General features: G+C 46.1%; 1 protein-coding gene across 1 annotated transcript; it reads right to left on the bottom strand.

The window, feature by feature from the left end:
• Positions 1–6,396: 6,396 nt before the first annotated feature.
• On the bottom strand, positions 6,397–9,271 carry TNFSF9 (TNF superfamily member 9). Its single transcript, XM_043978049.1, is given in 4 exon segments — positions 6,397–7,628; positions 8,053–8,083; positions 8,914–9,225; positions 9,227–9,271. Coding segments are annotated over 4 exon segments (834 nt in total). The 3' UTR covers positions 6,397–7,182.
• Positions 9,272–12,075: the final 2,804 nt, after the last annotated feature.

The following is a 12,075-nucleotide window of genomic DNA, read 5'->3' as shown; positions in this document are numbered from 1 at the left end:
GAGTTGTGAGAGTGGGGTTTGGGGACCCCAGTCTAACTTCTAGAGTTCTCTCCTAATGTCAGGAGCAGATTGGCTAATAAAATGAATTTTGAGGACGGTTATTCCTACATCTCTTCCTGGAACTAGGTTGGTATACTTTTTCATAGAGTCCACGAGGCAACTCATGAAAAGAGATGGGTTTTCATCTGGTCCCTGTGTTATCTCCTTCGCCTTCCCATAATTGACTTGTTTCTTAACCCACGCCCCCATTCCCTCAACCAAGTATGTGGTTTAGAGACCTGGGTGAAGCCGGTTGGGGAGGGGACCCAGGAGCTGGTGGAATAGGTATAGCCACATGCAGAGGATCAGATGGAGGAGCCAATTAGTCTGTGGAGTGGGTGGAGGAGAGGTAAAGGAGACTGGGGGAATGGGCATAGGCAACTGCAGATTAGGTAAAGCAGATGGGAGCAGCTGCTGAATGGAAAAAATAGGAGAATAGAGAATGTATTGGAGGTCCCCCAGATTGTGACAGGGGTACAGCTGGATAGGTTGTGGAGACTGCTATTGGGTAGGCAAATAGAAGAATACTGACATCCACTCCCAGTGTGGCCAGAGCTCAGCTGTGGAGGACACAGGGGATTGGTTCTTTTATCAGCCGGTGGGCAAAGAGGGGTCTCAGTCATGGAGTGGTGTGACAGTGGTTGACCCATAGATACGGAAGCAGGTGGGGAAGAAGTGAAGCAAAAAACAGGTAGAGAATGAGGTTGAGGAGCAGGAGGGGATGGGATCCCAGAGGAGGAAGGTGTGCCCAAAGGGTTAGCTAATCACTTGGACTTGCGGTGATTTTCTACCAGCAAGAAGACATCATCCTTTCCTTTTGACTTCTGGCTTAAAACCATAAAGGCCAAAATGTATGGGATTTCTGTCCATCTCCCTTCATGCCTGCAAAGCTTGTACAATTGCAAAATGGTATTATAGTTAAGAGTTCCATGTACAGGCCAGTTTTCTTGAGACCCTAGTGGGTACTGCAGCCAGACAGTATTACAATAATAGATCATGCATCTTTCTCAGATTTTAAGTTCTAATTTAGTCCAATCTCTGCGGATGCACCCCAGCAGTGAACCTTTCAGTACACTCCCTTTCTGCCCCATGGCTGTACCCAGATATCGTCCTGTCTAAGGAGAATGGTTTGAACGTGGTTCAGACATTAGGTTGAGCTTTCTCAAGGGAGAGAAACTGGCTGCCAGTCTCATGGAAGAGCAGAGCGCTGGCAAGGGATAGGCACACAAACACAAAAGTTCTTACCCAGAAACATGGAGTCCAAGGGTCCGAGTGTGGTTCGGACATCTGGCTGAGCTTTTGGCGAGGGAGGGAGACCCAGTCTGCCCATCCACTGTCTCCTGCAAAAACTGACCACCTCTCCCTCTCTGTGACTCAAACGGGAGGGCTAGTCAGGTGGGAGAGGGGACCCCACCAGCTTACCTGTCTCGAGGGTAAGTGGAAAGACGTCTCCTTTTGTCATGGGGTGCAGAGCACCCCAGAAGTTCTCTGGGGCACATCAAGGAACCTTCTCCTTGAGAAACTAAACCAGAGGACAGATAACGCCTAGAGAGATAAACTGAACCAAATCAGACTGAGCTACCTTGAGATTCCTACCCTTTATTCTGGTCTCCCTTACCCTGGGGAGATAAATTAGGGTGTGGCTGTGGCCTTTGTGTCCTGAAGAGGGATCGGTAGCCAACCCTCACCCAATTCCTCTAGTCACTACCAGTGGGGGATGGTCCTCTCTCACTAAAGGAACTTTTCATAGGCAGATGGTCCACCCCCATCAGTCCTCTATAAAAGTACCTTCCAGTCTCCTGTTCGAGGAGATGTGATACCTCCGAGCCATGTGCTTTGTGCCTATCTCCCCATGAGAAGTCCAAGGATTTCTTTCATGGTTTCCCTCCCCCCACCCTTCCCTTCCCTTGCTCCTAAATAAACTACCACCTTATTCTAACTACTTTTTGCGTGCAAGAGGGTGTAATTCTTTAAAGAGGAATTCCTAAGAACCTCAACCGGTACCCCATTTACCCCCACGGGACTACTTTATCTCGGTAGGACTTCCAAATTGTGAGGAACATGACTCCTACTCAATAATTCTTTGTAACTCAGCAGCAGTGATGTGTCAAAGGTTTATTTATTGTCATTCTCATGAGAATGGATCATTCAGTGTGCAGCTGGTGGGTACCAAAAATGCAGGCTCACAGGCCCCTTTATCCCCTAATCCCTAACGCAAAAAGGCCCCTCCCCTTTTTCATCAAGGCTCAGATTACTCAAGGGTTACAATCTACACAGGAGAACTAGCTAAGTATTCCTACCCCTCTGCCTCGACTTTCCCAGGGGAAAATTTCTCTATCTGATTTAACCCTCATCTGTGAATATTAGCATTTGAGTGTCTGCTTCTATTTTCCCAGGGCAAGTTTTAGCCTTTGAATTAACTCTCATGGAGAGGAGACAATTGCCCAATCATTCTCACATCAACTACTTTGCTTCTCCAAGGAAAGAGTCATCTCTAACTGACCTCAACAAGCGGATCAACCCCATTTCTCCACAGTCTTAGTGTCCCCATCAGGGCCAGAGCAGCCCTAACTGGACCCAGGCCTAGCAGGCTGCTACTGCCCAATCAATTTAGAGCATTTCTCAATCCATTGGTTTTTGCATATCCTCCTTCCATCTAAGTCCTCCTCCACTGAGATTGTTACCATTTCCTGACTTTTTCCTGGGGAAGTTAGTTACACTTTACCCAGGCTCAAGTCTCTAAACTTAAACCTCTTCCTTTTTGAGAGGAATCCAGAGCCTATTTCCATATATAAATATGTGTGTGTGTATTTATATGTATCTGTATATGTGTATGTATATTATATATATATATATATATATATATATGGAGAGAGAGGGATGTGTGTGTGTGTGTGTGTGTGTGTGAATTGTATTACCTTGTTATTCCCATGTTACCTCCACCATTGATTAGAATGCAAACTCCTTGAGGGCCGGAATTCTGTTTGCCTTCCATTGTCTCTCCAGCATTTAGCACAGTACCTAGTACATGATAAGTGCTAAACAAATGTCTCTTGCATTGTTGTCAGGCACCTTCCTCAACCATGGATCTGACTAAAGTCCTCCCTCTCTGTTCAGGAGCTTCCTAGGATACCCAGGAGAAAATGAGAGATTCAAAAATTATCAGAGCCAAGAGTGACCTGAAAAGTCACTGAGTCCAATGTGATCATTTTATAGATGAGAAAACTAGGCCTGAAGGAAAAACTGTCCTGAGTCAGAGGCAGAGTCAAAGCCATTTCTATTGGCTTTCATGTCAGTGCTCATAGACTCATAGAATTTGGGTCCCTAGAAGAACAATTGACAAACAGAACATAGAATATGTGAGCTGGAAGGTCCTTCCGTAAATAGAATATTTAAAATTAGAGTCAGGAAGATGAGTCTTCCTGAATTCAAATCTGACTTCAGACACTTACCAGCTGTGTGACCCTGGGCAAGTCACTTCACCCTGTTTGCCTCAGTTTCCTCATCTTTAAAATAACCTGGGGGCAGCTACATGGCACAGTGGATAAAGCACTGGCTCTGGATTCAGGAGGACCTGAGTTCAAATCTGACCTCAGACACTTGACACTTACTAGCTGTGTGACCTTGGGCAAGTCACTTAACCCTCATTGCCCCACCAAAAAAAAAACAAACACACACACACACACACACACACACACACCAAAAAAATAACAAAATAACCTGGAGAAGGAAATGGCAAACCATTTCAATATCTTTGCCAAAAAAAAAAAACTCAAATGGGGTTACAAAGAATCAGACACAACTGAAATGACTAAAAAACAACAAAGTACCTGTATATAGCATTTTCAGGTTTGCAAATTGATTTGATACATATTTGAGCCTCACAACAACCATTTGAGATAAGAGCTACTTACAGATGAGGAAAATCACACCGAGGAAGGTTGGGTGGCTTGCCCAGTATTACACAGCTAGTAAGTGTCTGAAGCCAGATTTGAACTCAAGTCTTCTTGACTCTAGGTAGCTCCAACACTCTATTCACTATAAAACCTGGCTGCCTTATGAGTTCTCATCCATCCTCCTGAGTGCTAATGCCTCCCACAAAAATGACCTTGTATTTATTTTGCATCTACATTTATGGGTGCATGTCGTCTCTCCCTGTAGAAGATAAATTCAAGCAATATGTTATTTTTGACCTTGTAAGCTCAGCACTTCATTAGAATGTCACTTGAAACAAAGTAAAGGTTTAATAAATGCTAGTTGACTTATTGCTAGAAAGAATGTTGAGCAGGGCAGGTAGGTGATGCAGTGGATAAAGAATTGGCCCTGGATTCAGGAGGACCTGAGTTCAAATCTGGCCTTAGATACTTGACACTTACTAGCTGTGGGACCTTGGGCAAGTCACTTAATTCTCGTTGCCCTGGAAAAAAAGAAAGAGTGGAAAAAAAAAAAAGAATGTTGAACCTGGAAGGAACCTCAAAGGTCTAATCCAACCCCACCCCCATTTTTCAGATGAGTAAAGCCTTCCCACTACACCAAGTCCTAATCCAGTATTTGATACCCTAGTCACCTCCTGCTCCAACATACTTTCTTTGCTCAACAGCTCAGGCCATGGGTTTTTAACTGTTTCCTGAGTATAACTAAACTTTTTCCTACCTATATCTGCTCCCCACCCCCACCCCCACAATCAGTCAGTCAGTCAGTCAGTCAGTCAATGAACATTCAATAAACATTTATTAAGTCCCAACTATGTGTCAGGCACTGTGCTAAGGTCAGTAGTCTGAGTGGAGGAGAACATTCCAGATATAGAATACAGCCAGAGACAATGCCCAGAGCCAAGAGGGTGGAGTATCTTGTTCTTAAAACAGTAAGGAGGTCAACATTCCACCTTTTGGGAACATCCATCCCGCCTTCTTCCAGGTACTCAGAAGCTTTGCTCAGTTATTACCTTCTCCAGGAAGTCCTCCCTAATCACTTCCCTCCTTCACCTAAGCCCCTCCAGCTTTGCCTGTAGTTGGCCTTCACCTGAGGACACAGTGCTGGAGGCTAGGGTTCTCTTCATTCTTTTGTGAGTCATCATCATTATAAAAGCTACCATTTATATAACATACACTATGTGCCAGGCACTGTGCTAAGTACTTTACAATTATGGTCTCATTTGATCCTGACAACAACCCTTTTAGGTGGTGCTACTATTATCCCATCTATGAGGAGTCTGAGGCAATGAGAGATTAAATTACTTGCCCAGCGTCACACAGCTAATAAATGTTTGAGGCAGGATTTGAATTCAGGGCTTCTTGAGCTCAGCACTCTATCTACAATGCCACCTGACTGTTCCCAAAACATAATCCCCACACACATGTTGGAGAACCCAGAAGGCTCTCTGTCACCCCTCTGACTGAGTTCCCCCTCCCTATACTTGGGCCATGGTCACTGAGGCAGCAAGAGATTCCAGAGACAATGCTTGGCTGGCCTCCCAGAGTCCGAAGAATCAACTGTACAAACTTTGCTCTGCCTAGGCCTAGAACAAGTTCTGCCATGTCAAGGCTGAAAGGTTGAAAAATTACTCTTATTCTCTTAGAATTATTCTTTTTTTTTTTTCAGTGAGGCAATTGGGGTTAAGTGACTTGCCCAAGGTCACACAGCTAGTAAGTGTTAAGTGTCTGAGGCCGGATTTGAACTCAGGTACTCCTGACTCCAGGGCCGGTGCTCTATACACTGCGCCATCTAGCTGCCCCTCTTAGAATTATTCTTGCAGAGACTTTATTTGATTACTTTGTAGTTTTTTGCTTTAAATACTGAGCTATCCCGAATAATAAAGTGCACTCAGTTGTTCACACATAATGTGATGCTGATGTATGGATTATTAATCGTCTCTGATCCTCAACCCCCGTCAAGGGCATGGGCCCGAAACACCAACACACACACATTTAAACACAGGTTGTATGGAAGATTCCATGAGAAGAATCTAGGTCCAATGCTTCTATCTCCCCAGAGCTCAGCAAACCAGAGGAGAACAGAAGACAAAAGGGTTTTGTTCATTGACTAGGTCGATAAATGATCTCTTAAAACCCCATTCTGCTCTATCTAGTCCCTCATACCTTTCCACCATGGACCACGGTTGGCTGTTCTGACACTCATAGATTGTAGAGCTGAGAAGATCCACAGGACAAGGAATGTTAATAGAAGGGACCTTAAGAGGCAAACCCCCTCATTTCAGGTAGCAGAAGTGAAAGCCCTTGATTGAGTGATCATGCCCTATTGATGAACTGCTCTCTGGAATTACCCACAATCACACAATGGATGAAACACACAGAATGTTTTCCATGGGTCTTCAGAATGAATCTTTATTTATTTATTTATTTATTTATTTATTTATTTATTTATTTATTTATTTATTTATTTATTTATTTATTCCAGACACACCCCCTAGGGCATGAGGGTGATAAATAAAGTCATTTAAAGTGCACTTGCCCAGAATAAATACACAATTAGAGGTATTCAAGAGTGACTGGCACTCTTCCTCCCCTCCTTGGCCTGGTGCTCCCTGGACCAGCAAACTCTTGCCCAAGTCTCTCCTGCCACTGAGAGGATGGGTGATCTCCAAGTACTTCACATGAAGGTCCCCATGAGGTAGTTTAGCACCAGCAGGGAAGAAGCAGCCACTTGGCCCCAGTCCCTAGCCTTGGAATGATTACATAAATAAATAAATAATAATTGCCATTTCAAAAATACTTTTGCGTATACAGATCACTTCTCTCCCAATAACCCTATGAAGTAGGCAGTGCAAAGATTGTACTCATTTTATAGACAAGGAAACCAAGGATCAGAGAGGTTAAATGACTGGCCCAGCGTCACAGCAAAAAAAAAAAAAAAAAAAGAAACCAGATTCAAAACCAGGACTCTTCTGGCTCTCTACTCTCAGATCCCCTGATGGTAAGGACCCACAACCAACAAGGCTCCCATGTCCTTCTATTGCCTCTTTCGGAGGCGTGTTTGGACTTGCTGAGAACTGCTGGCAGTTAGGCTGGGGATTCCCCAAGGCTCAACCACAAAGCGGGGGTCCCCAAGTTAAATAAAACAAGGGCATTGGTGCCCACCCCCACTCCATCTTCCAAAAAAGATACCACAGTATTTGTTAATTGGTCACAATAAATATGTCCCAGGTTCAGTTAACTGCTGTCCCCCAGCCACCCAGAAAAGGCCAAAGGTACTGGCCCCTAACCAGTCCAGGAAGTCCCCTGCTGTGGTGCTCATATTAAGCCTGAGGCGATCCCCAGGATTCAGGAAGATGAGGGAGGACTCTGAGGTGGTGGTAGTGGAAGTGCTGTAAGGTCCCAACTCCAGGGAGAGAGTCAAGAGAGGTCGAGGGCCAAAGCCCTGCACCCCGGACACAGAGACTTCTATGGTCCCCTGGCTGTAAGCAGGAACCACCACCTGCTGCAACTTCAGGTGGGCGTAGATGAAGTAAAGGCCGGCCACACCAACCTCCAGCTCTCTCTTATTGACATCATAATTCATCTGTGGGGCCAGGAAGACTCCGGAAAGACGAGAGTCACTGTGCCAGTTCAGTGTCATGTTCTTCACCACGACTGTGGGGGACAGAGGAGAGTCAGTCTAGCCCCAGCATTCCCACAATCCCAGCATCAAATAATGGCTAGAAGAGGCATCAAAGGCTTAATAATAGGGGTGGGGGCTCATTTGTGAGAAGCTTAGACATCTCTGTGTCCCAACCTGGATAAAGAGGCCAGGAATGGGGGAAACACACACACACACACACACACACACACACACACACACCCTTCTGAGCTGGGAGAATAGAAACCATTGAGTCCAACCCCCTCATTTTACAGATAAGAATACTGAGGTTATATAAGTAACTTGCCCAGGGTCCTTCCCCTACTAAATGTCTGAGGTGGGATTTCAAACCAGTTCTTCCTGACTCTAAATTCAATGCCAAACACTACAGGGCAATACACTACAGGGAAAATGAATGGGTGGGGGGATGACACTTACTGTCCTTCATCACCAGCTGGGCATAGGGACCCTGGAAAGAAGAAAGACAAGTTGAGATAACCTGGATCACCCTGGGAATATAGGAGAGACTTCTTCCCGTTCATCCCTTCTGAACCACTACCAGGCTCTCCTCCAGTATTCCAGAGACAGTGACAAAGAAATGAGGAGGAAGAGGAGGAGGAGGAGGAGAGAGAGAGAGAGAGAGAGAGAGAGAGAGAGAGAGAGAGAGAGAGAGAGAGAGAGAGAGAGAGAGAGAGAGGATCTGATCCCAGTACTCCAGACAAAATTTACTACCACTTGAACGTGCTTCCCTTCACACACCCAACCATTAGGATCTCCCTAAGTGGTTAAAACCCACCCTACCGAAGTTCAAGAGGAAGAAAGTCTGAGTCTTTAAGGGGAGCAAGTTGGATGAGAAAGAACAAGGCTGGGGAGGGGAAAAAGAATGGGGGAGATGAGGAGGAGGTGTCCCTGGGAGCGCCTAGAATATGAGATCCTTCGAGATTTTTCAATGCTGAGGGACGAGGGGGAGTAAAGGGAGCGACGAGTTCCTCCCCTGTCAGGGTGTATTTGGGGAGTTTGGGTACCATTGTACGTCCGTGACAAGTTATTCAAAAGAGTTTAGTGACACTAGGGTCCCGCCATGTGGGGACTTCTCTGGGGGAGTCGGGAGTGGGGGGGTAGTTCAAGTACATCAAAGTCCTTTCATGTGGGGAAGTAAAGAAAGTACAAGTTCCTAGGGGAATGGGGAGGCAGGGAGCTGTGGTCCTTCCCCACAAAAGGTGGGGAAACAAGGACACAGAGATGGGGGCGGGGGGAAGGATGGATAAGGGGACAGAAACGCCATTGACTTTCCCTTACCTGAGCGCGGAACCCGGGGGCAGAGAGCCCTTGCGAAGCAGGAGGTTGGGCAGAGTTTGTCCTTAAAGCAGTGTAAGCGGCCACGACTCCGGCCAGCAGCAGTAGCAGCGCTGTCCCTAGAACCCAGTCCAGGACACGGCAGGTGCGGACCGGAGCCTGAGAGAAGCGGTCTGGGTTTTCTGGGTCCGAAGGGGAACCCATGGCGAGATCGTTTTGTGTCCCCGCTGGCCAGGGAGGGCCAGTTTTATCCTTGCGACCAGGAAGTGTAGCCTTCCGGGGCGGGAACCCGACTCCATTTCCCCCCCACCCCCCCATTCACCCACTGCCCGGGAGGGGGTGGGTCCCTGGGTCGGAGCATCCAGCTCTGGGCGGGGAGAGGGAAGTTCTTGCTCAGGGCAGAGGAAAAGGAAGCAACCTTGCTATAGCTAAGTCGCTTTGACATCAGAATTCAAATATAGCCTAAGTGTATTTGAGGCTGTCTCTGTTTCTGTCCTGTCTAGAAAGAATCATAGAATGTATTTTCTCGATCTGTTGTGTGCCTTCTCTAGGACTCTCACCTGTGTCTCTCCTCTCTTCTATCTCTGTCTCTCCTTATCTCTGTCATCCAGTCTATTTCTGACTCTTGTTTTTCTTTGAACCCTCCACCCAGGGATGTGCTGGTAAATTTAACTACTGGCTCTTGGGGAAAGGGAGGGATACAACGCTCTTTGAAGTTTAATCTGTATTAACATTTTCTCCAGCACTTTCTTAAGTGTAGACAATCAACAAAACAATAAATCAAGCCCGGATTTAGGGTGTTTACGGATTTCCGACTTTTAAATGCTAGTCCAGAAAATTTAACCCTAGGCTTGGAGCTGGTTCTTGTACACCCTGAGTCCCGCCCCCACGGGGGGAGGGGGAGGGAGGGATAAAAGAGGAGGGATTTTAGAGTCTCCCTTTCCACTACAATATTTCCCTTGAGGCTAGTATAACGCGTTCTCTCGGGAAAGTTTCAACTGCGAGCATCAACCCCTCAGTAAAACACGCCCCTTTCAACCCACTCACAACCTCAGCCCGCCTCTAGTTAGTCCCACTCCGATCCCCGACGCTATGACTTTGTTCCTTGGTCTGATCTGGAGATATGGGAGGTTCCATCTCTGGGCCCCGCCTTGGACTCTCCTATGGGGTCTTTTCCAGCCCTTCCCCTGGTGACTCACACCATCTCCCCAGTTCCGTAACTCACCACCCACCTCTCTGTCCTGGACAGTTCCCATCAGGGCTGAGATCTGCTATGAAACTGGGTGCTCCAAACTAGAAATCCCCCTGCGCGGAGAAAAGGGAGAGTGGGACAAGGGTGGGTGGAGGAAACCCTGCTTCCCGTTTGTCTCCCCAGCCGCCCCCATCGCAGGGGCCCGAGAGCGCAGTCCAGGAGGATGACCTCTAGAGGGGAGAAAGATGCTTGAGGAAAATCCATCCCTGGTCTCGACTGGCTTGCTCTGTGTCCCAATGGTAGCTACCGAGAGAGTGCCTGAGTCTTTCTTATTCCTTCTTAGTGCTGGGAGAGCAAGAACAGAAAGGCGGTCAGGACCCCAAGGACTCCCAGGGTCTCAAAGTAGAGCCCTCACCGGCTATCAACAAAACCTTTCCTCTGGTAAAACCTGTGGCCCCCTTCTCAGAATAATTGTTAATACATAATAATAGTATTATTACAAAAGAAACTAACTAGATGGAAATATAATTGTGAAAATACTTTAAAAAACCAGTTCATGAAGACACAATCTAGCTACAACAACCTTGTAAAGAAAGGGGGGGGGGGGCGGGGCACAGCTAGATGGTGCAATGGATAAAGCACTGTCCCTGGATTCAGGAGGACCTGAGTTCAAATCCAGCCTCAGACACTTGACACTAGCTGTGTGACCCTGAGCAAGTCACTTAATCCTCATTGCCCTGCAAAAAATAAACGAATGAATGAACAAATAAAGAAACAAACAAAAAGAAAGTGGGGCAGGGGGAAAGTGTTCACTGAGTTGTGTATGAAGGAATCTGTATGCACTGTGTATGGTAAATGGGAGTTTGTGTGTCTACTGGGTGTGATGTCTGGGCCCATATGTGACTGGAGTATGTGTGATTTGTAGTGTTTGCGTGCTATATATTTACTGTGCATTTGCTGTGCATGGAGTGTGTGTGATTCTGTCTGCTTGCGGACTGTGTGTCTGTGTGGTCTGTGGTTGTTATTGTACAGCCTTCGTTTTGGAAGATGACCAATGACATCATGGGTGATGTCTTGATTTCCGAGTGAATCGGATTTAAGTGAGGCAGAGTTGTACAACGTCATCAGCCAGTGGGTGTGAAGTATATTGTGCTGCCTGTTTCCAGGGTTATGTATTTACAGTGTGTGTGGAGTATGTGGTTAAGGTATGAGTGGAAACAGACATTTGTGGACTAAGTGTGGAGTGTATATTTGTATGTCAAGTTTGCCTATCTGCACATGTTTCTATAGTGTAGGGGAAAATTTATTCAATAAGCATTTATTAAGTGCCTGCTGTATGCTGTATACAATGACTACAAAGACAAAACTCAAGTAGTCCCTGACTTCAAAAAGCTTACCTTCCATTGCATCTTCTGTCTGTGTTTATGGGGTGTGTGTAAGAAGTATGTGTTTGTGGCATGTGTATAAAAGGTGTGTATGAAGTGTGTGTTATATCTGTCAGTGTTTCTGGAGTGCATGTGTATCCTACTACTGTGTGGGAGCTATCTGAGGAGAGCCAGTTGTTAAATTTTCAGGGTGAGGACTTATTTATGCCTCAGAAATAGGTGCTTGTTACAATTCAGGGCTTGATTTATTATTTGTTTGGTTGCTTTTGAAATTGCTATTTAGACTTAAGAAAGTGGAGAAAATATTACAATGCAGAAGAATTGGTATGTGTCTGCATGTCATATATGGTTATCATGTATTTCTGTAATTATGGTATTGTGCATTTGTGGAGGGTGTGCATGTTGTCTTTTTGTAAATGATTTTATGAATGACTGGGACTCCCCCCCCCCCCAGGCCTTGTCATGAGGGGGCAGGACTTAGGGAAGAGAAATTCCAACCCAAGAGCTCTGGGGAATTTAGCCTTGATGACTAAGCAATAGAGAACTGAGGTTTTCTCCTGATTGATGTTCCTGGGGACTGTGGGTAGT

Source organism: Dromiciops gliroides, chromosome 1 (genome assembly GCF_019393635.1).
Source record: "Dromiciops gliroides isolate mDroGli1 chromosome 1, mDroGli1.pri, whole genome shotgun sequence".
NCBI lineage: Eukaryota > Metazoa > Chordata > Mammalia > Microbiotheria > Microbiotheriidae > Dromiciops > Dromiciops gliroides.
Note: the sequence above shows the minus strand (reverse complement) of the source record. Positions and strands in the feature narration are given on the sequence as shown.